Genomic DNA, 25,085 nt, shown 5'->3' on the forward strand with positions numbered 1-25,085 from the left:
TCTCTTTGTAACAAGATCTGCGACCAATGAGAGAGCGACAGATCAGTCCCCTGCCCCCCCCCCCCCCCCAGCCTCTCTTCTTCCCGTGCAACAGGATCAGCGACCAATGAGAGAGCTGCAGATCAGTCCCCGCCCCCCCCAGCCTCTCATCTTCCCGTGCAACAGGATCAGCGACCAATGAGAGAGCCGCAGATCAGTCCCCGCCCCCCCCCAGCCTCTCATCTTCCCGTGCAACAGGATCAGCGACCAATGAGAGAGCCGCAGATCAGTCCCCGCCCCCCCCCCCCCCCCAGCCTCTCATCTTCCTGTGTAATAGGATCAGCGACCAATGAGAGAGCGGCAGATCAGTTACCCCCAGCCTCTCATCTTCCCGTCCCGTGCAACAGGATCAGCGACCAATGAGAGAGCGGCAGATCAGTTACACTACCACCGCCCCCCCCCCCCCCCCCACCTCTCATCTCTGTGCAATAAGATCAATGACCAATGAGAAAGCCGCAGATCAGTTCACCCCCCCCCCAGCCTCTCAATTTTTGTGTAACAGGATCAGCGACCAATGAGAATGCAGCAGATTAGTCGTCTTACCCCCCCAACTCCCCCCAGCCTCTTATCTCTGTTTAACAGGATCAGCGACTGTATATGCCCCCTCCTCCACTCTGTGGCCCCCACCACCCTGTATATGCCCCCTCCTCTACTCTGTGGCCCCCACCACCCTGTATATGCCCCCTCCTCCACTCTGTGGCCCCCACCACCCTGTATATGCCCCCTCCTCTACTCTGTGGCCCCCACCACTCTGTATATGCCCCCTCCTCCACTCTGCGGCCCCCCCCCCCCTGTATATGCCCCCTCCTCCACTCTGTGGCCCCCACCACCCTGTATATGCCCCCTCCTCCACTCTGTGGCCCCCACCACCCTGTATATGCCCCCTCCTCCACTCTGTGGCCCCCACCACCCTGTATATGCCCCCTCCTCCACTCTGCGGCCCCCACCACCCTGTATATGCCCCCTCCTCCACTCTGCGGCCCCCACCACCCTGTATATGCCCCCTCCTCTACTCTGTGGCCCCCACCACTCTGTATATGCCCCCTCCTCCACTCTGCGGCCCCCACCACCCTGTATATGCCCCCTCCTCCACTCTGCGGCCCCCACCACCCTGTATATGCCCCCTCCTCCACTCTGCGGCCCCCACCACCCTGTATATGCCCCCTCCTCCACTCTGCGGCCCCCACCACCCTGTATATGCCCCCTCCTCCACTCTGCGGCCCTTACCACCCTGTATATGTCCCCTCCTCCACTCTGCGGCCCCCACCACCCTGTATATGTCCCCTCCTCCACTCTGCGGCCCCCACCACCCTGTATATGCCCCCTCCTCCACTCTGCGGCCCTTACCACCCTGTAGATGTCCCCTCCTCTGCGGCCCTTACCACCCTGTAGATGTCCCCTCCTCTGCGGCCCTTACCACCCTGTATATGCCCCCTCCTCCACTCTGCGGCCCTTACCACCCTGTAGATGTCCCCTCCTCTGCGGCCTCCACCACCCTGTAGATGTCCCCTCCTCTGCGGCCTCCACCACCCTGTAGATGTCCCCTCCTCTGCGGCCTCCACCTCCCTGTAGATGTCCCCTCCTCTGCGGCCCTTACCACCCTGTATATGCCCCCTCCTCCACTCTGCGGCCCTTACCACCCTGACCACCCTGTAGATGGCTGCTCCTGTCCTGTCTTGTCATTGCTTGTGTTGTCTCTTTCAGGAGGATTGTGACTTGCAGAACGTGTGGCTGATGGGGGGACTCAGCATCCTGACCTCTGTACCCATAACGCCAACACATGTGTGCCTGCTGTGCGCCAGCCGCGGGCATCACCAGGTACGGTGCCCCTTCCTAGCACACGGATGAGCCGCGCTCCTTGTGCTGTCGGTCACCTCCTCTGACTGTCGCTCTTCTCTCCAGTTCTTGTACTGTCAGGTGTGCTGTGAACCTTTCCACACATTCTGCCTGGAGGAGTCCGAGCGGCCTCTACCTGAGCAGGAGGACGGCTGGTGCTGCCAACGATGCAAGTTCTGCAATGTGTGCGGACGCAAAGGGAAGGCCAAAAAGGTGACACATCCACATGACGCGTGCTACCCCTAACAGGGACAATTAGTATATAATAAGTGTACTGCCCCTGACAGGGACAATTAGTATATAATAAGTGTACTGCCCCTAACAGGGACAATTAGTATATAATAAGTGTACTACCCCTAACAGGGACAATAAGTATATAAGTGTACTGCCCCTAACAGGGACAATTAGTATATAATAAGTGTACTGCCCCTAACAGGGACAATTAGTATATAATAAGTGTACTGCCCCTAACAGGGACAATTAGTATATAATAAGTGTACTGCCCCTAACGGGGACAATAAGTATATAATAAGTGTACTGCCCCTAACAGGGACAATTAGTATATAATAAGTGTACTGCCCCTAACAGGGACAATTAGTATATAATAAGTGTACTGCCCCTAACAGGGACAATTAGTATATAATAAGTGTACTGCCCCTAACAGGGACAATAAGTATATAAGTGTACTGCCCCTAACAGGGACAATAAGTATATAAGTGTACTGCCCCTAACAGGGACAATAAGTATATAAGTGTACTGCCCCTATCAGGGACAATAAGTATATAAGTGTACTGCCCCTATCAGGGACAATAAGTATATAAGTGTACTGCCCCTAACAGGGACAATAAGTATATAAGTGTACTGCCCCTAACAGGGACAATAAGTATATAAGTGTACTGCCCCTAACAGGGACAATAAGTATATAAGTGTACTGCCCCTAACAGGGACAATAAGTATATAATAAGTGTACTGCCCCTAACAGGGACAATAAGTATATAATAAGTGTACTGCCCCTAACAGGGACAATAAGTATATAATAAGTGTACTGCCCCTAACAGGGACAATAAGTATATAATAAGTGTACTGCCCCTAACAGGGACAATAAGTATATAATAAGTGTACTGCCCCTAACAGGGACAATAAGTATATAATAAGTGTACTGCCCCTAACAGGGACAATAAGTATATAAGTGTACTGCCCCTAACAGGGACAATAAGTATATAATAAGTGTACTGCCCCTAACAGGGACAATAAGTATATAAGTGTACTGCCCCTAACAGGGACAATAAGTATATAAGTGTACTGCCCCTAACAGGGACAATAAGTATATAAGTGTACTGCCCCTAACAGGGACAATTAGTATATAATAAGTGTACTGCCCCTAACAGGGACAATAAGTATATTATAATAACGTCTGAAATTGTCCAGCAAGGTCACCCTATAACCCCACTGTGCTGATATAGGGGAGGCAAAGACCCCAAGAGGCAGATGACAACTCCCCCCTCACAGGGAGAAGATTCCTTCGTGTCTCCAATGGAGATCGGAATAATCCCTGGATCAGCGTCCTATCACATGTAACCCAGTGCCCATAACCTGTAATATTATAGTTATAGAGAAGCGTCCGGGCCTCCCCTGTACTTATATAATGTATCAGCCATCACAGCATCATGTGGCAGAGAGCTCTATAGTGTCACTGCTCTTACAGTAAAGAATATATAGAGCTCCATAGTGTCACTGCTCTTACAGTAAAGAATATATAGAGCTCCATAGTGTCACTGCTCTTACAGTAAAGAATATATAGAGCTCCATAGTGTCACTGCTCTTACAGTAAAGAATATATAGAGCTCCATAGTGTCACTGCTCTTACAGTAAAGAATATATAGAGCTCCATAGTGTCACTGCTCTTACAGTAAAGAATATATAGAGCTCCATAGTGTCACTGCTCTTACAGTAAAGAATATATAGAGCTCCATAGTGTCACTGCTCTTACAGTAAAGAATATATAGAGCTGAAGCAAAGTGTTTTGTAAGATGAAGAAAGGACCCCCGAGGTCTCACGCCGTCCTGTTTCTCTTGCAGCCTTTACTGGAGTGTGATCTTTGTCAGACAAACTACCACATTAACTGTCTGGGTCCCAACTATCCTGTCAGACCCCCCCGTAGCAGGAAAGGCTGGGTAAGTGCCCCATCCCGCCAGCCACAATCGGCTTCTCCACATTGCTGCCTTCTATTCCCCGCCCTTTCCATGTTACTGTCCCCCCCCCCTCCACCTTGCTGCCCTCTACTCCCCCTTCTACCTTGCTGCCCTCTACTCCCCCTTCTACCTTGCTGCCCTCTACTCCCCCTTCTATCTTGCTGCCCTCTACTCCCCCCCCCTTCCACGTTACTGTCACCCCCCCTTCCACGTTACTGTCACCCCCCCTTCCACGTTACTGTCACCCCCCCCCCCCCTCCACCTTGCTTCCCTCTACCCCCCCTCCACCTTGCTTCCCTCTACCCCCTCTCCACCTTGCTTCCCTCTACTCCCCCCCCCCTTCCACGTTACTATCACCCCCTCCCTTCCACGTTACTATCACCCCCTCCCTTCCACGTTACTGTCACCCCCCCTCCACCTTGCTGCCCTCTACTCCCCCTTCTACCTTGCTGCCCTCTACTCCCAACCCTAACCCCCCCCCCTTACACGTTACTCCCCCCCTTCCACCTTGCTGCCCTCTACTCCCCGTTCTACCTTGCTGCCCTCTACTCCCCCCCCCCCTTACACGTTACTCCCCCCCCCCCCCCTTACACGTTACTCCCCCCCTTCCACCTTGCTGCCCTCTACTCCCCGTTCTACCTTGCTTCCCTCTACTCCCCCCCCCCCCCCCCCCCCTTACACGTTACTCCCCCCCTTCCACCTTGCTGCCCTCTACTCCCCGTTCTACCTTGCTGCCCTCTGTATGACCGGTTGTGTATCTGAGGCCCCATTCTTGCACGTGTACATTATATTACTAGTGACTGTTCAAACATTATTCCCCAAACTAGATCTCCTGTTCTCTGTCGGGGTTTCTACACCTCGGTATAGATCTTGTGATCTCTGTTGGGGTTCCTCCACCTCGGTATAGATCTTGTGATCTGTCGGGGTTCTCCACCCCGGTATAGATCTTGTGATCTCTGTCGGGGTTTCTACACCTCGGTATAGATCTTGTGATCTCTGTCGGGGTTCCTCCACCTCGGTATAGATCTTGTGATCTGTCGGGGTTCTCCACCTCGGTATAGATCTTGTGATCTGTCGGGGTTCTCCACCTTGGTATAGATCTTGTGATCTCTGTCGGGGTTCCTCCACCTCGGTATAGATCTTGTGATCTCTGTCGGGGTTCCTCCACCTCGGTATAGATCTTGTGATCTCTGTCGGGGTTCCTCCACCTCGGTATAGATCTTGTGATCTCTGTTTCAGCTCTGCTCGTCCTGTATTCGCTGTAAAAGCTGCGGATCTTCTCCTGCTGTGGACGCAGACATGGAGTTCAGTGAGAGTGGTAACCTGTGTATGGAGTGCTCCAGCCTGTATGATAAAGGTGAGACCCCCCCTCCCCTCCCCCACCCCTCTCTCCCTCCTGCCCCCTGTGGACCGATCTCACAGTCTCTCTCTACAGGAAACTTCTGCCCGATCTGCAATCGCTGCTACGAGGAAAACGACTACGAGAGCAAAATGATTCAGTGTGTGAAATGTGTGAAGTGGGTGCACTCCAGATGTGAGGGGCTCACCGGTGAGTGCGGCACCACCCTGGGGGGCTCCAGGGGGGCTCCTCTTATAGTTCCCTCACTTCTATCTGTTCTTGCTACAGACGAGGGATATGAGATCCTGTCCAACCTGCCTGACAGTGTGGTTTACACCTGCCCCCCGTGTCTGGGTGACAGCAGTGCTTTATGGCGGGAGGCCATGCTCTCAGAGCTGACCGCTGGCCTCCATGAGGTCCTGCAAGGACTACTGACCTCCAATATTACCACCCCACTCACACAGTGTGTACAGGTCAGTGGCATAGCAGAGGCCTGTGTGCGCAGCACAGCAGGCACAGATCTTACCTGTCACCTCTCTTCTATACACAGTGTAAAAGTGGAGAAACCCAGGTGAAGTGTCACCATACGCCCTGTGATCTGGAGTCCCTGGGCCACTTGTTAGTAGAAGGATACTACAACTCAATTGTGAGTATCAATCCTGATAGATACCCCTTGCTGTCCCCCGCCACTGTCGCTACTTCTCACTGTCCCCCTCACTCAATCCACGTCGTCCTGATGGACTCTTCTGTCTCCTGTCGCCGCTGCTGCTTCTCCTCACTGTCCCCCACCGCTGCTGCTCCTCCTTGCTGTCCACTGCTGCTGCTGCTCAGTGCTGTTCCCCTGAGGCTGCTGCTGCTCCTCCTCTGTGTCCCCTACTGCTCCTCCTCTTCGCTGTCCCTGTCACTGCTGCTGCTCCTCTTCCTCTGTCCTTTCATCGCTGCTGCTCTTCCTCTCTGTCCCCCGTCTCTGCTGCTCCTCCTCCTCCTCTCTGTCCCCTGTCGCTGCTGCTCCTTGCTCCCATCTCTGCTGCTCCTCCTAGCTGTCTCCCCGACCTTGCTGCTTCTCCTCCTCCTCCTCCTCCTCAATGTCCTCCTGACCCTGCTGCTGCTTCTACTTGCTGTCTCCCGCTCCTCCTCCTCCTTGCTGTCTCCTGCTCCTCCTCCTCCTTGCTGTCTCCTGCTCCTCCTCCTTGCTGTCTCCTCCTTGCTGTCTCCTGCTGCTGCTCCTTCTCCTGCTGCTCTTCCTCCTCCTCCTCCTTGCTGTCTCCCGCTGCTGCTGCTCCTCCTCCTTGCGGTCTCCCGCTGCTGCTCCTCCTCCTCCTTGCTGTCTCCCGCTGCTGCTGCTCCTCCTCCTCCTTGCTGTCTCCCGCTGCTGCTCCTCCTCCTCCTTGCTGTCTCCTGCTGCTGCTCCTCCTCCTCCTTGCTGTCTCCCGCTCCTCCTCCTCCTCCTCCTTGCTGTCTCCTGCTGCTGCTCCTCCTCCTCCTTGCTGTCTCCTGCTGCTCCTCCTCCTCCTTGCTGTCTCCTGCTGCTGCTCCTCCTCCTCCTATAATATAATTCTTCCCAAATCCCTCCTGTCCAGGCAACATTCAACAATGACGTAGTGTGGATCATCCAGCAAACCATGAAGAGCGGTAAACTAGACGAGAACGGGGAAGATGTGAAAGCCCTGTACATCAAGGTGAGAGGAGGGGGACTGAGCGCAGCTCTGGAGTATAATACAGGATCAGTAATGTAATGTATGTACATAGTGACCTCACCAGCAGAATAGTGAGTGCAGCTCTGGGGTATAATACAGGATGTAACTCAGGATCAGTAATGTAATGTATATATACAGTGACCCCACCAGCAGAATAGTGAGTGCAGCTCTGGGGTATAATACAGGATGTAACTAAGGATCAGTAATGTAATGTATGTACACAGTGACCCCACCAGCAGAATAGTGAGTGCAGCTCTGGTGTGTAATACAGGATGTAACTCAGGATCAGTAATGTAAAATGTATATATACAGTGACCCCACCAGCAGAATAGTGAGTGCAGCTCTGGGGTATAATACAGGATCAGTAATGTATGTACACAGTGACCCCACCAGCAGAATAGTGAGTGCAGCTCTGGAATATAATACAGGATGTAACTCAGGATCAGTAATGTATGTACACAGTGACCCCACCAGCAGAATAGTGAGTGCAGCTCTGGGGTGTAATACATGTGATTGTAGTTGATATTACTCCTGTAAACTTGTTCTAATAAACGCTGAATAAAGACAAGACAACCGACTTAATCTAACAGTGGAGTATGGCCACGGCTTTATTTAAGGATTTACCAATATAACTTCTATCAGCATTACCTTTTAATAGAGATAACTGTAACTCTTTAATAATAAATAACTGTATTTAATAAATACTGATAATAAATAAATGCAACTCCTTTATAATAAATAACTCCACTATAACTTAGTTAAAAAACACAGTCCGCCCTCGCCCCCAATGACTGCATATATTAGGGGGGGCGACACACCAGGAATTCAAAGCAATGCCCGCCATCGGAGCAACTGATCCTCTAAATAAATGCTGTGACATAAAAAGGGGGAAGGAACTTAATCTTCACTGCTTGACCACGAAGAGTGACCGCTTTCCCGCCGAAAACTTGTTTTTACTTGGGTCTTCCTGACGTCATCTTTCATCTGGCCAATCACAATGAACTCACCTAAGATCTGCCCAGATACCTGCTCTGTTCCTATGTTGCTGGGGAGAAACTTGAAACGGTTAAATGTTAACCCCTCCCTAGCTGCTAAAGTAGGAAACTATACCCTTCTAACCACAGGGTAATCCCCACTCTCACATGTATGCGCTTTCATAGTTGTATTGCGCATATTCAGGATGTTACTCAGGATCAGTAATGTATGTACACAGTGACCTCACCAGCGGAATAGTGAGTGCAGCTCTGGGGTGTAATACAGGAATCTGTAGGTATGGCTGTGTAATCTAATCTGCACAGTTTTGTGTTTTGCTGTTGGAGTTCCCCTTAATCTTGGTGTCAGACATTGATGACTCTTCCCCTTTCTGTATCTCCTCTTTTCTCTGCAGTTGATGGAGAAATCCTTCAGTTGGTTCAGTGTTGAAGACTCCAAATACTGGGAGAAGAACCACAAGTCTGTGACCAAGTGAGTGCCGGCGCTCTGCTCCTCATGCTGGATAGTCGGGGCCACATGTATCAATATGGCAAATGGCGGTGATTCACTGTGTTGCCACATTGCAGTCACTACATGTGCCGTAGGTGTATACCGACAGGGTCCTGCTCCGTAGGTGTATACCGACAGGGTCCTGCTCCGTAGGTGTATACCGACAGGGTCCTGCTCCGTAGGTGTATACCGACAGGGTCCTGCTCCGTAGGTGTATACCGACAGGGTCCTGCTCCGTAGGTGTATACCGACAGGGTCCTGCTCCGTAGGGGGAAAACCGACAGGGTTCTGCTCCGTAGGTGTATACCGACAGGGTCCTGCTCCGTAGGTGTATACCGACAGGGTCCTGCTCCGTAGGTGTATACCGACAGGGTCCTGCTCCGTAGGTGTATACCGACAGGGTCCTGCTCCGTAGGTGTATACCGACAGGGTCCTGCTCCGTAGGTGTATACCGACAGGGTCCTGCTCCGTAGGTGTATACCGACAGTTGTGCTCTCTTGCAGCGGGCTCCTGCCTCACGCCGTGCTGCCTCCGTACCCGGATCATACTTACGCTCATTGGCGGGAGAGAGAGGACAGCTCCAAGTCAAGTAATGGAATGAAAGCGCTCCCTGTATCCCCCCAGAAAGGTGTGTCACCCCCCCCGGGCCGGCAGTCCCTCGCTCTATGGTTTCAGACACGATCTTTATTTTTGTTTTTGCTCTTTTTATTTTTTTATTTTTTAGTGAAGAAAGAAGACGATCCCGGGAGAGAGATGGAGAAGGATTCCCGCCAGTGCGCCTTGTGCCTGAAGTACGGAGACGACGAGCCCAAGGTAAGAGACCATGGTAGATCTCATTCTGGGAACCTTGGCTGCAGGATAGGGAAGAACAACTACAACTCCCAGCATGCACACTTTTCCTTTGGATGTGCAGGGTTCTTAACCCCTTCCTGCAGGAGGAAGTAACTGTACGTTCTCGCGCGGGTGGGGAAGTTCAGAGCGGGGCCGCGGTCCCGGGTGCGGCATGTAGCCCGGGACCGCGGCTATTAGCGGGCACGATCCAATCGCTGTGCCCGCTAATTACGTCTTCAGATGCAGCTGTCAAAGTTGACAGCTGCATCTGAGGAGTTACTGCAGCTGTTCCCTGGTGGTCTAGTGGGTAGATGCCCCCCCCCCCCAGTGTGCATATACTAGAAGTCCTCCAGGGGGAATAACCCTAACCCCAACCCCAGGGGGGGGGCTGGGAATAACCCTAACCCCGAGGGGGGGGGGGGAAATAACCCTAACCCCGGGAGGGGGGGGGGAAATAACCCCAACCCAGGGGGGGAATAACCCTAACCCCGGGGGGGGGGGGGGGAATAACCCTAACCCTGGGGGGGGGGGGGGATAACCCTAACCCCAGGGGGGCTTTTAGTATATGTATAGCCCCCTCCCCTAATAAGTGTGAACCACCCCCATTTTCCCATGTTATAAATAAACAAACATATTTGCTATCGCCGCGTGCGTAATCGCCCAAACTATTAATTTATTACATTCCTGATCTCGCACGGTAAACGGCATAAGCGCAAAAAAATCCCAAAGTGCAAAATTGTAACAAAAAGTAACAAGATAACAAGTACGTTTTTCCATTGGAGACGGCTTAAAAATGAATCCCTCCCCCCCCAGAAGAAAAAGAATTGCTCATGTGGGTCTGTAGGTGTAAAAATGCAAGTGCTATGGCCTTTAAAGCACAAGGAGGAAAAAACTAAAATTAGCCCGGTCCAGAAAGGGTTAAAGGAGGATTTCGCTAAAACTTCTGATCTGTTGCTGCCCATGGTGAGAGTAACAATTCCTTACATACTTATTATCTATTCAGTCTCCTTCCCCCAGTTCTCAGCTGCTGCTTTCTGCTGAAGACACAAAAATCTGTGTGTGAGCTTTTCTTTCTGTCTCCCCCTCCTCCCCCCTCCTTTCTGAGACAGCTGATGTAAAAAAGTGCCTGGCAGGCTGTATCTGCAACACTGTAGCTTCTTTGTAATGGCGAGAGGGTTATTCTGAGGTCAAGTTGCTGATGATCTCACAGTGATTATCACTCCCAGCATTACTAAGAAGCTACAATGTTGCAGATACAGCCTGCTGGCGACTCCTTTACATCAGCCGTCTCAGAAGGGAGGAGGGGGAGACAGAGAGAAAGGATCACACACAGATTTTGGTGTGTTCAGCAAAAAGCAGCAGCTGAGAACCGGGGGAAGGAGACTAAACAGATAAGTATGGAAGGAATTGTTAGTCTCACCATGGGCAGCAACATATCTGAAGTTATGTGTGAGTGGAATCCCCCTTAGCTGGTGCGCGGACACTGCTGACGGGGTGACGACCCTCCGCTTCTCACCCTGACGCCGGGGTGACGACCCTCCGCTTCTCACCCTGACGCCGGGGTGACGACCCTCCGCTTCTCACCCTGACGCCGGGGTGACGACCCTCCGCTTCTCACCCTGACGCCGGGGTGACGACCCTCCGCTTCTCACCCTGACGCCGGGGTGACGACCCTCCGCTTCTCACCCTGACGCCGGGGGGACGACCCTCCGCTTCTCACCCTGACGCCGGGGGGACGACCCTCCGCTTCTCACCCTGACGCCGGGGTGACGACCCTCCGCTTCTCACCCTGACGCCGGGGGGACGACCCTCCGCTTCTCACCCTGACGCCGGGGGGACGACCCTCCGCTTCTCACCCTGACGCCGGGGGGACGACCCTCCGCTTCTCACCCTGACGCCGGGGTGACGACCCTCCGCTTCTCACCCTGACGCCGGGGTGACGACCCTCCGCTTCTCACCCTGACGCCGGGGTGACGACCCTCCGCTTCTCACCCTGACGCCGGGGTGACGACCCTCCGCTTCTCACCCTGACGCCGGGGTGACGACCCTCCGCTTCTCACCCTGACGCCGGGGTGACGACCCTCCGCTTCTCACCCTGACGCCGGGGTGACGACCCTCCGCTTCTCACCCTGACGCCGGGGTGACGACCCTCCGCTTCTCACCCTGACGCCGGGGTGACGACCCTCCGCTTCTCACCCTGACGCCGGGGTGACGACCCTCCGCTTCTCACCCTGACGCCGGGGTGACGACCCTCCGCTTCTCACCCTGACGCCGGGGTGACGACCCTCCGCTTCTCACCCTGTGCTGGTCTCCACCACCTAGGATGCTGGACGACTCCTGTACATTGGTCAGAACGAGTGGACCCACATCAACTGCGCCATCTGGTCGGCTGAGGTGTTTGAGGAGAATGACGGCTCTCTGAAGAACGTGCACGCCGCCGTGGCCCGGGGACGACAGCTGGTGAGCGCCTTATTTACTCTGACAACTCCTCCCATCATCCATCTCCTGTGCACTTGGTGTTATCCATGATTAGAAAAATGGCTTTGTTCCAGAAACAGCGCCACCCCTTGTCCTCAGGCTGCTTGTGGTATCACATCTCTGCTCCATTCACTTCAATGCAGCAGCAGAGCTGAGGATGGGGTAGCGCTATTTCTGGAACAAAGCAGCCATTTTTTTTAAAATCCTAGATTAAAGGGGCACGCCACATTACGGTGTGATTTCCTACCAGTTATGCAGGTATCCAGTCCTCAGCTTTGTCTTTTTGTTTGGTGCGATTTCTAGCAGCTCCGCATAGGAGATGTATTCTCTCCAGTCTTCCAGTACTTACCAGCTGCTGTTTGTCCTGCAGGAAGTGGTGTATTCTCACCAGTCTGACACAGTGCTCTCTGCTGCCACCTCTGTCCATGTCAGGAACTGTCCAGAGCAGGAGAGGTTTTCTATGGGGATTTGCTGCTGCTCTGGACAGTTCCTGACATGTACAGAGGTGGCAACAGAGAGCACTGTGTCAGACTGGAGAGAGTACCCCACTTCCTGCAGGACAAAAAGCAGCTGGTAAGTACTGGAAGACTGGAGAATTTTTAATAGAAGTCCATTACAAATCTGTCACTTTCTGCCACCAGTTGATTTGATAGAAAAAAAAAAAAACCTAGTGAACAATCCCTTTAACTGTCCTGTTTTTTATTTCCGGCAGCGTTGTGAGCACTGCATGAAGATTGGTGCCACAGTCGGCTGCTGCCTGTCCACCTGCCAAAGTAACTTCCACTTCATGTGCGCCCGAGCCACCCGCTGCAGCTTCCAGGACGACAAGAAGATGTTCTGCCAGAAACACAAGAGTCTGCTGGACGGAACGGTGAGTCTAAGACACAAGCCCCCCCGGCGCTTCTAGGCCAGCGGCCGGACCGCTGACTATCTGCTCTTCTGTATCTCTGCAGACGGTCGCCGCTGATGGGTTTGACGTGCTGCGCAGAGTCTACGTGGACTTTGACGGAATCAACTTTAGAAGGAAGTTTCTTCAGGGTCTAGAACCAGAGAATATCCACATGATGATCGGTAAGAAGCAGTGAACAATACATACCCCGCCCACCAATAGATACCCCTTCCCCCAATAGATACCACTCCCCCCAATCCTCTGGCCATCAGTTCTATAAAGGAGGACAGTCCTCTTAAAGGGGTACTCCAGCGAAAATCTTTTTCTTTCAAATGAACTGGGGTCACAAAGTTTTATATAGATTTGTAATTTACTTAAAAAAAAATCTCCAGTCTTCCAGTACTTGTCAGCTGCTGTATGTCCTGCAGGAAATGGTGTATTCTCTCCAGTGTGACACAGTACTCTCTGCTGCCACCTTTCTCCATGTCAGGAACTGTCCAGAGCAGGAGAGGTGGCAGCAGAGAGCACTGTCACACTGGAGAGAATACACCAATTCCTGCAGGACGTACAGCAGCTGATAAGTACTGGAATACTGGAGATTTTAACATAAAAGCAATTAAAAAATCTCTGGCACCAGTTGATTTTAAAGATATTTTTTTTTCTGGTGAACAACTCCTTTAACCTCTTAAGGACATATGACGTACCCGTACGTCATATGTCCTCAATAGCACTTCAAAGCGGGGCCGCGTGGCGACCCCGCTTTGAAGCGCCGCGGTCCCAGGTGCCGCGTGTAGCCCAAGACCGCCGTGCCCGCTAATTGGAGGCAGCTGTCAAAGTTGACAGCTGCCTCCGATTACCGGAGGCAACCTTTCCCTGGGGTCTAGTGGGGGAGATCGCTCCTCCGGGATGTTGTCCTGGAGGAGCGATCTCCCTGTCTGATGCCAGCCGGGGACTCATCAAAGATGGCGCTGACCCCGTCTCGGCACTCGTTTGTATTCGGCTGCAGCAGCCGAAAGCAAACGAGTGCCGATCTCATTGATCTTTGCTGTATATCTATACAGCAAAGATCTCAATGAGAGATCAAAGTGTATATACTAGAAGTCCCCCAGGGGGAATAACCCCAACCCCAGGGGGAATAACCCCAACCCCAGGGGGGCTTCTAGTATATGTGTAAAAAAAAAGAAAAGTGTTGATAATAGTAAAAAGCCCCCTCCCCTAATAAAAGTCTGAATCACCCCCCTTTTGCCAGATTATAAATAAAAGTAAATAAATAAATAAACATGTTTGCTATCGCTGCGTGCGTAATCGCCCGAACAATTAATTAATCACATTCCTGATCTCGCACGGTAAACGGCGTCAGCGCAAAAATATCCCAAAGTGCAAAATTGCGCATTTTTGGTCGCATCAAATCCAGAAAAATTGTAAAAAAAAGCGATCAAAAAGTCGTATATGCGCAAGCAAGGTACCAATAGAAAGAACACATCATGGCGCAAAAAATGTCACCTGACACAGCCCCATAGACCAAAGGATAAAAGCGCTATAAGGGTATATTCACACGGAGATTCTCACTGCGAGCCCGGCAGGTCCTGGCAGTTCCCATACACTACATACTTGCTGCGGTCTAAACGACCGCAGCGAGTATGTAATTATACCGCCCTTAACCCCTTCTGCTCCCGGCCGGCTCCCCCGCTGTGTATATACTTTACCTGTCCTCGCTGCACGGGTCCGACGTCCTGCTTTCCCGCCCGGCCAATCAGTGGCTGCGGCTGGGCAACACACTGATTGGCCGGACAGGAGAGCAGGACGCCGGACCCGTGCAGCGAGGACAGGTAAAGTATATACACAGCGGGGGAGCAGAAGGGGTTAAGGGCGGTATAATTACATACTCGCTGCGGTCGTTTAGACCGCAGCAAGTATGTAGTGTATGGGAACTGCCAGGACCTGCCGGGCTCGCAGCGAGAATCCCGCTGCGAGCCCGCCCGTGTGAATATACCCTAAGCCTGGGAATGGAGTGATTGTAAGGAACGTATATTTGTTAACAATGGTTAGAATTTTTTACAGGCCATCAGATACAATAAAAGTTATACATGTTACATATCGTTGTAATCGTGATGACTTGAGGAACATATATAACAAGTCAGTTTTACCCCAGGGCGAATGGCGTAAAAACAGATACCCCCAAATAAAAGAAATGCGATTTTTTTTTTTTTTTTTTTTTTTTTCAATTTCACCACACTTTGATTTTTTTTCGGGTTTCGCAGTGTACTTTATGCAAAAATTCAGCCGTCATTGCAAAGTACAATTAGTGACGCAAAAAATAAGGGCTCATGTGGGTTTCTAGGTGAAAAAATGTAAGTGCTATGTATGGCCTTTTAAACACAAGGAGGAAAAACCGAAAACACAAAAATGGGCCCCGTCCTTAAAGGGTTAACATATTGCATACAGTGATGTCATATATAGGTGGGGCTTGTGTGCGGCTGCATTACCTAATGCTGACACTGGAGGACGCCAGTCTCTGGGTGGATGTTATTTTATTGTCTTGTTTCATCCCCTCCTCCCTGTAAGGTTCAATGAAGATCGACTCGCTGGGCCTGCTGACCGATCTCTCCGTGTCTGAAGGGAAGATTTACCCTGTGGGCTATCAGTAAGTGTCGGGCGGCCGCTGGGGACTTGTTGGTTTGTTCCTCCGGGCCGTCTCCGTATATCCTTTCCATTCTCCCCCAGGTGTTCGCGCTTATACTGGAGCACGCTGGACGCCAGGCGGCGCTGCTGGTACAAGTGCAGGGTGGTAGAGCATCGCCCCAAAGAGGACGACCTTCCCCCAGAAGGATCGGACGGCGAGGGGAAAAACACGACCATCATTCACAGTCCAGGACACTTCCCAGGTAACCCGGCCAGCAGGGGGCAGAATGGAGGCTAATCAGAGGTCACATGACCCAATGTACGGATGTAAAAAACAGAGGATACTGCAGGAATAGTGATGGGAATTATATGGGTAATGGTTGTCAGGTCCCCGGTAAAACCAACACATTACTGATGGTTGTCAGGTCCCAGTTATTGCTGTATTCCCCCCAGGGCCGGGACAATGAGTTTTGGTGCCCTAGGCAGAGAAGGCAAATGGCCCCCCACACACACACACACACACACACACACACACACACACACACACACACCACACCCCACACACACAGGAGCATGCTGGGTGCTGTAGTTGTACCTCAGCCACACAGGTCATGCTGGGAGTTGTTGTCCTACCTCAGCCACACAGGTCATGCTGGGAGTTGTTGTCCTACCTCAGCCACACAGGTCATGCTGGGAGTTGTTGTCCTACCTCAGCCACACAGGTCATGCTGGGAGTTGTTGTCCTACCTCAGCCACACAGGTCATGCTGGGAGTTGTTGTCCTACCTTAGTCACACAGGTCATGCTGGGAGTTGTTGTCCTACCTCAGCCACACAGGTCATGCTGGGAGTTGTTGTCCTACCTCAGCCACACAGGTCATGCTGGGAGTTGTTGTCCTACCTTAGTCATACAGGTCATGCTGGGAGTTGTTGTCCTACCTCAGCCACACAGGTCATGCTGGGAGTTGTTGTCCTACCTCAGCCACACAGGTCATGCTGGGAGTTGTTGTCCTACCTCAGCCACACAGGTCATGCTGGGAGTTGTTGTCCTACCTTAGTCATACAGGTCATGCTGGGAGTTGTTGTTCTATCTCAGTCACAAATTCCACTAACACACACACACACACTCCATTAGTACACACACACGCACACACACACACACACACACACACACACACACACTCCATTAGTACACACACACACACACACACTCCATTAGTACACACACACACACACACACACACTCCATTAGTACACACACACACACACACACACACACACACACTCCATTAGTACACAAATACTCACCCACCCACACAGCAGTAGCAGTGGAGGAGGACACTGAGGATGTTTCTGAGGATGCCGATCAGTCTCCTCTCCTTCTCTGCCGGGAGGGGGGCGGGGGTTGGGGCATCTGCCATTACACTTGTCCCTGCACTTCTCCCCTCTCCTGATTGGCTCCAGAGGTCATGTGACATTAATTAGAAGCTTTTCTTCTGCTCCGGAGCCAAGCAGAAGAGAGGAGGAGCAGCGCAGGTCCTGCCGTTGCGGAGCTGGAGCAGAGTGGAGGAGGGATTCTGCTGTGTGAGGTGGGGGGATTTTTACGTGAAGCTACATTGCGCCCCCTGTAATTCACCAGGAGATGGCGCCCTAGGCCATCTCCTACCCTGGCCTACCCTTTGTCCCTGCCCTGATTCCCCCTTCTTACTGATGGTTGTCAGGTCCCCGTTATAACCGACACATTACTGATGGTTGTCAGGTCCCAGTTATTGCTGTATTCCCCCTCCTTACTGATGGTTGTCAGGTCCCTGTTATTTCTGTGTCCCCCCCACCTTACTGATGGTTGTCAGGTCCCTGTTATTTCTGTGTCTCCCCCCCCCCCCCCCCCACCTTACTGATGGTTGTCAGGTCCCTGTTATTTCTGTGTCCCCCCCCCCCTCCCCACATTACTGATGGTTGTCAGGTCCCTGTTATTTCTGTGTCCCCACATTACTGATGGTTGTCAGGTCCCTGTTATTTCTGTGTCCCCACATTACTGATGGTTGTCAGGTCCCTGTTATTTCTGTGTCCCCCCCCACCTTACTGATGGTTGTCAGGTCCCTGTTATTTCTGTGTCCCCCCCCCCCCCTCCCCACATTACTGATGGTTGTCAGGTCCCTGTTATTTCTGTGTCCCCACATTACTGATGGTTGTCAGGTCCCTGTTATTTCTGTGTCCCCACATTACTGATGGTTGTCAGGTCCCCGTTATTGCTGTATCCCCCACATTACTGATGGTTGTCAAGTCCCCGTTATTGCGGTATCCCCCACATTACTGATGGTTGTCAGGTGAATGTTATTGCTGTATCCCCCACATTACTGGTGGTTGTCAGGTCCCCGTTATTGCTGTTTTCCCCCCCCCCCCCCCCACATTACATGTGGTTGTCAGGTCCCCGTTATTGCTGTATCCCCCCCCCCCCACATTACATGTGGTTGTCAGGTCCCTGTTATTGCTGTATCCCCCCCCCCACATTACTGATGGTTGTCAGGTCCCCGTTATTGCTGTATACCCCCCCCCCCCCCCCACACATTACTTGTGGTTGTCAGGTCCCTGTTATTTCTGTGTCCCCACATTACTTGTGGTTGTCAGGTCCCTGTTATTTCTGTGTCCCCACATTACTTGTGGTGGTCAGGTCCCTGTTATTTCTGTGTCCCCACATTACTTGTGGTGGTCAGGTCCCTGTTATTTCTGTGTCCCCACATTACTGGTGGTTGTCAGGTCCCTGTTATTTCTGTGTCCCCACATTACTTGTGGTTGTCAGGTCCCTGTTATTTCTGTGTCCCCACATTACTGATGGTTGTCAGGTTCCTGTTATTTCTGTGTCCCCACATTACTGATGGTTGTCAGGTTCCTGTAATTTCTGTGTCCCCACATTACCTTGTGTTAAGGCCTCAGGACCCTTATTTTCTCCTTCAGATGATAAAGTGGCATCCAGTTCTGCGACCCCAGAGAAGACCCCGGCCCCCCGCCCGCCACCTTCAGAGCCTGTGACCACCACAGCCGCCCCCCGATCCTTCAGTGGTGCGAGAATGAAGACTCCGAACTACTCTCCATCCCGGCGGCCGCTCGGTGGCTTCCCCCGACCTCTGCCGTCACCAGGTGAGATGGGGCAGACGTCTCCTTCAGTTTCGGGAACAGACACCTTGTTTCTCTGGGTTTCACATCACGTTTTTCTCCTTTCAGGGAGTCCGTCGTCTTCTTCGTTGTCCCATCACATCCTGACTGTCAGCGATCCGGAGGTGACGCCTCTGCGCAGGAGCAGACGCCCCCCGGTTCCCTCATCCAGAGCCGCCCGTCAGTCTTCTGGCCGGATTTCCAGCCCCCCGCTGCCCGTGTCCCGGCGGTCGTCAGCGGATAGTGAGACCCAGCTGCCGCTGCTGTGCGGTCTGGGGGAGGGGGTGGAGTCGCCCTTAGATGGCGGCTCGGTCACCGGCCCGCTGCAGTGTGGTGCTCAGCTCATCGCAGGCAACAAGGCTCCGGCGGATGAATCTGAGGCGGGGAGCAGCTCGGAGGAGGAGTTGGAGGCCAGCGACCAGTACTATGGCCTTACCCGGACGGTCGTCTCCCATGAACCTTTGAGCCCCCTGCTATCTACGGTTACGTCTGGACACATTGAACAGCTGGACGGCATCCATGACAGTACAGATAGCGAGGAGACCTCGCAGGGCTGCAATGGACCCCTTGGTAGTGGGAAGACCCCCACCCACTTGCCCTCTGATATAGTGGAGTTTGTTCTGAAGGCAGTCGGAGACTCTGAGACCCTGCAGCAGGGGGCGCCACCTCCAGCCGCCACCAGCTCTTCTGTCATCCTGAACGGGGTCACAGCTTCCTCACTGTCCAACGGCACAGTGTGTGTAACACAAGGACCGCCACAACTCAGGGACCCGCCACAAGTGCAACGAGTGTGTCGCCCCCTAACGGCAATGCCCTCCAAAGGCCCCCTGTGCCCCTCCGAGCCCACCTCAGTTGCCCTCAGCAACTCTGGCCAAAACATCATATTAGTCAACAAACCAACAGGTCAGGTGCTCATAAACATGGCGGACGTGGCGGGAAATGCTGCTCAGCTGCATGGTGCCTCCAAATCTGATGCACTTCCAAGGGTCGCACCTGTAAGGCCCAATAAGGTGGCCCCTAGACTTCCAAACATAGTCCCCAACCCTCGTCTTCCTCAGACTGCTGCAGCTAAGCTTCCTGCACCATCGCAGGCCGCAAACCCCAACCTGGGCACAGTCCTGATTCAGTCGGCCTCCCAGGCGTGGACGGTCCGTGTCCTCCCCATGCTGAATGTGGTGCAGGGGACTGGGCAGCTCGCTCTGGGGGCTCAGACCGTGATGGCCCCAACAATTGCCGGCATCCCTCAGACGTGTCTCCTGCAGGGTCTCTCTGTGAATACAGGACTGCTCAGTGTCGCCCCCTCCCCCGTGCACCCTCAGTCACAGCTGCCCCTCATACAGCCGGCCCCCCCAAAGCCGGTCCAGGTACAAAACATCTGCCTCAAGAGACCCTGCAGCGACACCTCCAGCAGCTCCAACAAGAAACTCAAACTGGACTCCTCTTGTAAACTGGAAATGCAGAATCCACAGAAGCTAACCCAGTCAGTGGTGCTGAACTACAACTGCACCGCGCAGAGGGCCCCCAGCACAAGGTATGGTACATCCTGTATTATACCCCAGAGCTGCACTCACTATTCTGCTGGTGTGGTCACGGTGTACATATATTACATTACTGATCCTGTATTATACTCCAGAGCTGCACTCACTATTCTGCTGGGGTCACTGCATACATACATTACCGATACTGTGTTATACTCCAGAGCTGCACTCACTATTCTGCTGGTGGGGTCACTGTGTACATACATTACTGATCCTGAGTAACATCCTGTATTATACCCCAGAGCTGCACTCATTATTCTGCTGGGGTCACTGCGTACATTCATACATTACATTACTGATCCTGTATTATACCTCAGAGCTGCACTCACTATTCTGCTGGTGGGGTCACTGTGTACATATATTACATTACTGATCCTGAGTTACATCCTGTATTATACGACATGGAGAGAAAGGAGCTGCTGCACATCACACCTATGGCTGACACTGACGCCACTTGGGGGGGCGTGCCGTGCCCCTAACCACCTCATCCACGGAGGGCTCCATGCCCCTAACCACCTCATCCACAGAGGGCGCCGTGCCCCTAACCACCTCATCCACAGAGGGCGCCGTGCCCCTAACCACCTCATCCACGGAGGGCGCCGTGCCCCTAACCACCTCATCCACGGAGGGCGCCGTGCCCCTAACCACCTCATCCACGGAGGGCTCCATGCCCCTAACCACCTCATCCACAGAGGGCGCCGTGCTCCTAACCACCTCATCCACAGAGGGCGCCGTGCTCCTAACCACCACCCTCACAGGGGAGGGACGACACTAAACACCGTGCACTCCACGTGTGGTACCTGACCACTATGCTGACTAGGAATAAAGTGTTCCGGTCCCAGCCACCAAGGTTTCTGAATGCGCCATAGGCCCATTCCGCATAGGAGAGACCCTGGGCCCGTTAGGGATCGTTCACACCACGGATTCAGTGTGGAGATTCCGCTAGGACTCCCTCCTGCTATGTCTTTGAATGGGAGGTCTCGCGCACCTCCACACAAAGGATTCACATGTCAGACATAGCAGGAGAGATTCAGTGGAATCTCCTCGCCGAATCCGTAGTGTGAACAGGCCCTTAAAGAGACGATGAGGCAGAAAATGCTCCATGCTTTCTATGCCACCAGTGCTGAATTTTACTCCAGAGCTGCGCTCATATTGCTGTTTGTATCCTACAGACAGAGACGGAAGTTGAGAGAGCCAGTGTTGCAGGAGATCATGGACCTGGACGTGATAGATGATGAGGAGCCGAGTCTGGACCTGAATGGGTGAGTGGTGGCCCCTGTGGTGTCTGGGGGGCGTTAGGGGCCCGGCTTGTATTAAAAGGATTTTTGTGGGGTTTTTTTTAGGCTTCATTTAGACCTCACAGTTGATGTGAAAACTGAATATCCTGCAGCAGAGTCGCCCAAGGAGTCCCCTGGCTCTGAGCACACTCCAGGTACCTTGCCCACCACCATCTTTACTCCACCTCCAGGGGGGGCCTCACCAGTCTGGTCTCCTCTCCTGGCCCCACCGCCATCTCTCCTCCACCACCTCTGGGGGGCGTCATCAGTCTGGTCTCATGTCCTGGCCCCACCGCCATCTCTCCTCCACCACCTTCGGGGGGCGCCACCACTCTAGTCTAGTCTCCTGGCCCCACCGCTATGTTTCCTCCACCACCTCCGGGGGGCGTCACCAGTCTGGTCTCCTCTCCTGGCCCCACCGCTATGTTTCCTCCACCACCTCCGGGGGGCGTCAGGGGGTTAGGGGGCGCGACACCAGTCTCCTGGCTACAGATCTGAGTAGCTGTGACTCACAGGATCCTAGGAGAGCTGGGTATCGGGCTCTGTTGTTGGTTATAACTTATTTTTTCATCTTTCAGATTTCTCACCCAATTTTGATGACTTTGAGGATCGTTTCCTGGAGAAGGAGAATCTGTCACCGCGGCGCGGGAGCCCCCACCTGCGCTTCGAGATCATCAGCGAGGACGGATTCTACACCCAGTCCGACAGCGCGGAAGGTCAGGATGAGACTACAGACTAGCCCTCCTGTCATATTTGCCCCCCTTTTAGCCAGGTCCTGTAGCAGACGTGCGGGGATCATTTTGCCGCTGGCTGCAGCTTCTTTGCACTCCATTCACTGACCACAGGCCCACAATATGGCGCTAATTTTAACTCCAGTCGTTTAACATTAGGTTTCCCCCCCCCCCATTGGCTTAGGGGGCGGCGGCTTGTTTGTGTTCTCACATGTTTTTTCTTCCCGGTCAGGTGCCTGGAGAGCTGTGGTTGAGAAGGTACAAGAGGCACGAGGTGTGGGGCGTCTCCGGCAGCTCTCCTTCTCAGGTGGGTGGAGCCTTAATGGAAGGGGAGGGGCCTTCTGTACAGGGGCGGGGCTGTGCTGTGTATTAATCTTTTGTGGCCCCTCCCCCTAGGCCTGTGTGGATCCCGGATGCTGGGCGTTCAGCACGATGCCGTCCTCTTCCTCCTGGAGCAGCTGATCGGAGCTGAGCGTTGCCGTGGATACAAGTTCCTGTTCCACCCACAGGAGTTAGAGGAGGAGGAGCTTCTGATCAACCCGTCTGGGTGCGCCCGCAGCGAGGTCTATGCCCGGTACGTGGCGGTGATCGCCAGCTGCCAGAACGTTTGTGATTGCCGCCTTTAGTAACCATTCTTTTCTCTGCAGGAAAAGCACCTTCGATATGTTCAACTTCCTGGCGTCTCAGCACCGCACCCTGCCGGAACTGTGCGCGTACGAGGAGGAGGAGGAGGAGGTGCAGCTGAAGTCCACCAGGTAGGAGAGGGAAGGAGGAGGTGCAGCTGAAGTCCACCAGGTAGGAAGGGGGGGGGGGGGGGGAGTACACCAGGTAGGAGAGGGGAGGAGGAGGTGCAGCTGAAGTCCACCAGGTAGGAGAGGGAAGGAGGAGGTGCAGCTGAAGTCCACCAGGTAGGAGAGGGAAGGAGGAGGTGCAGCTGAAGTCCACCAGGTAGGAGAGGGAAGGAGGAGGTGCAGCTGAAGTCCACCAGGTAGGAAGGGGTGGGGGGAGTCCACCAGGTAGGAGAGGGGAGGAGGAGGTGCAGCTGAAGTCCACCAGGTAGGAGAGGGGAGGAGGAGGTGCAGCTGAAGTCCACCAGGTAGGAGAGGGAAGGAGGAGGTGCAGCTGAAGTCCACCAGGTAGGAAGGGGTGGGGGGAGTCCACCAGGTAGGAGAGGGGAGGAGGAGGTGCAGCTGAAGTCCACCAGGTAGGAAGGGGGGAGGAGGAGGTGCAGCTGAAGTCCACCAGGTAGGAGAGGGGAGGAGGAGGTGCAGCTGAAGTCCACCAGGTAGGAAGGGGGGAGGAGGAGGTGCAGCTGAAGTCCACCAGGTAGGAGAGGGAAGGAGGAGGTGCAGCTGAAGTCCACCAGGTAGGAAGGGGGGGGGGGAGTACACCAGGTAGGAGAGGGGAGGAGGAGGTGCAGCTGAAGTCCACCAGGTAGGAAGGGGGGGGGAGGTGCAGCTGAAGTCCACCAGGTAGGAGAGGGAAGGAGGAGGTGCAGCTGAAGTCCACCAGGTAGGAAGGGGGGGGGAGTACACCAGGTAGGAGAGGGGAGGAGGAGGTGCAGCTGAAGTCCACCAGGTAGGAAGGGGGGGGGGGGAGTACACCAGGTAGGAGAGGGAAGGAGGAGGTGCAGCTGAAGTCCACCAGGTAGGAAGGGGGGGGGGGAGTACACCAGGTAGGAGAGGGGAGGAGGAGGTGCAGCTGAAGTCCACCAGGTAGGAAGGGGGAGGAGGAGGTGCAGCTGAAGTCCACCAGGTAGGAAGGGGGGAGGAGGAGGTGCAGCTGAAGTCCACCAGGTAGGAGAGGGGAGGAGGAGGTGCAGCTGAAGTCCACCAGGTAGGAGAGGGGAGGAGGAGGTGCAGCTGAAGTCCACCAGGTAGGAGAGGGGAGGAGGAGGTGCAGCTGAAGTCCACCAGGTAGGAAGGGGGGAGGAGGAGGTGCAGCTGAAGTCCACCAGGTAGGAGAGGGGAGGAGGAGGTGCAGCTGAAGTCAACCAGGTAGGAGAGGGGGCGCGGCGGGGAGGAAGTCACTTAGCTCCTGTAAATGAACATGATTGTGTTGTCAGACGCGCCACCAGCCTGGATCTCCCCATGGCCATGAGGTTCCGGCACCTGAAGAAGACATCTAAAGAAGCCGTCGGGGTCTACAGGTAAGAGACGCATGGGCTGCACATTACCTGCACCATGTGACCTGCCAGTGATGTCACCACCTCCTTCTCCCCTAGGTCTGCCATTCACGGCAGGGGACTGTTCTGCAAGCGAAACATCGATGCTGGAGAAATGGTCATCGAGTATTCTGGCATCGTGATCCGATCAGTACTGACCGACAAGAGGGAGAAATATTACGACAGCAAGGTGCGAGCCGCCCGCCCGTCCCGGCAGCTTCATAACATATACGGGGAGAGTGGGAGGGCCGTCACCCTGCTCCCTGATCTTCCGTAGCGCCCTGGTCTCCGGTGGACCGTGGCGGGGAGCCGCCGCCCTGGTCTCCGGAGTTGTGTGGCGGGGAGCCACCGCCCTGGTCTCCGGAGTTGTGTGGCGGGGAGCCGCCGCCCTGGTCTCCGGAGTTGTGTGGCGGGGAGCCGCCGCCCTGGTCTCCGGAGTTGTGTGGCGGGGAGCCGCCGCCCTGGTCTCCGGAGTTGTGTGGCGGGGAGCCGACGCCCTGGTCTCCAGAGTTGTGTGGCGGGGAGCCGTCGCCCTGGTCTCCGGTGTTCTGTGGCGGGGAGCCGTCGCCCTGGTCTCCGGTGTTCTGTGGCGGGGAGCCGTCGCCCTGGTCTCCGGTGTTCTGTGGCGGGGAGCCGCCGCCCTGATCTCCGGAGTTGTGTGGCGGGGAGCCGCCGCCCTGGTCTCCGGAGTTGTGTGGCGGGGAGCCGCCGCCCTGGTCTCCGGTGTTGTGTGGCGGGGAGCCGCCGCCCTGGTCTCCGGTGTTGTGTGGCGGGGAGCCGCCGCCCTGGTCTCCGGTGTTGTGTGGCGGGGAGCCGCCG

At 54.1% G+C, this 25,085-nt stretch overlaps 1 protein-coding gene across 5 annotated transcripts in view; it reads left to right on the forward strand.

The window, feature by feature from the left end:
• KMT2B (lysine methyltransferase 2B) overlaps positions 1-25,085 on the forward strand; it is a 56,255-nt gene that overhangs the window by 29,911 nt on the left and 1,259 nt on the right. For all 5 annotated transcript variants that reach the window (XM_069948908.1, XM_069948905.1, XM_069948907.1 and 2 more), the window contains exons 11-36: positions 1,744-1,857; positions 1,942-2,088; positions 3,954-4,049; positions 5,307-5,424; positions 5,503-5,616; positions 5,695-5,879; positions 5,957-6,052; positions 6,987-7,085; positions 8,491-8,567; positions 9,089-9,213; positions 9,310-9,398; positions 11,739-11,876; positions 12,607-12,765; positions 12,848-12,965; positions 15,349-15,427; positions 15,508-15,668; positions 18,359-18,541; positions 18,626-20,087; positions 21,267-21,356; positions 21,438-21,526; positions 21,950-22,087; positions 22,335-22,409; positions 22,499-22,676; positions 22,750-22,857; positions 24,168-24,251; positions 24,327-24,456. In XM_069948908.1, the coding sequence (XP_069805009.1) occupies positions 1,744-1,857; positions 1,942-2,088; positions 3,954-4,049; positions 5,307-5,424; positions 5,503-5,616; positions 5,695-5,879; positions 5,957-6,052; positions 6,987-7,085; positions 8,491-8,567; positions 9,089-9,213; positions 9,310-9,398; positions 11,739-11,876; positions 12,607-12,765; positions 12,848-12,965; positions 15,349-15,427; positions 15,508-15,668; positions 18,359-18,541; positions 18,626-20,087; positions 21,267-21,356; positions 21,438-21,526; positions 21,950-22,087; positions 22,335-22,409; positions 22,499-22,676; positions 22,750-22,857; positions 24,168-24,251; positions 24,327-24,456 (4,452 nt within the window). The remainder of the gene's footprint in view (positions 1-1,743; positions 1,858-1,941; positions 2,089-3,953; positions 4,050-5,306; positions 5,425-5,502; positions 5,617-5,694; positions 5,880-5,956; positions 6,053-6,986; positions 7,086-8,490; positions 8,568-9,088; positions 9,214-9,309; positions 9,399-11,738; positions 11,877-12,606; positions 12,766-12,847; positions 12,966-15,348; positions 15,428-15,507; positions 15,669-18,358; positions 18,542-18,625; positions 20,088-21,266; positions 21,357-21,437; positions 21,527-21,949; positions 22,088-22,334; positions 22,410-22,498; positions 22,677-22,749; positions 22,858-24,167; positions 24,252-24,326; positions 24,457-25,085) is intronic.

The sequence above is a fragment of the Dendropsophus ebraccatus genome, chromosome 12, assembly GCF_027789765.1.
Source record: "Dendropsophus ebraccatus isolate aDenEbr1 chromosome 12, aDenEbr1.pat, whole genome shotgun sequence".
Lineage (NCBI taxonomy): Eukaryota > Metazoa > Chordata > Amphibia > Anura > Hylidae > Dendropsophus > Dendropsophus ebraccatus.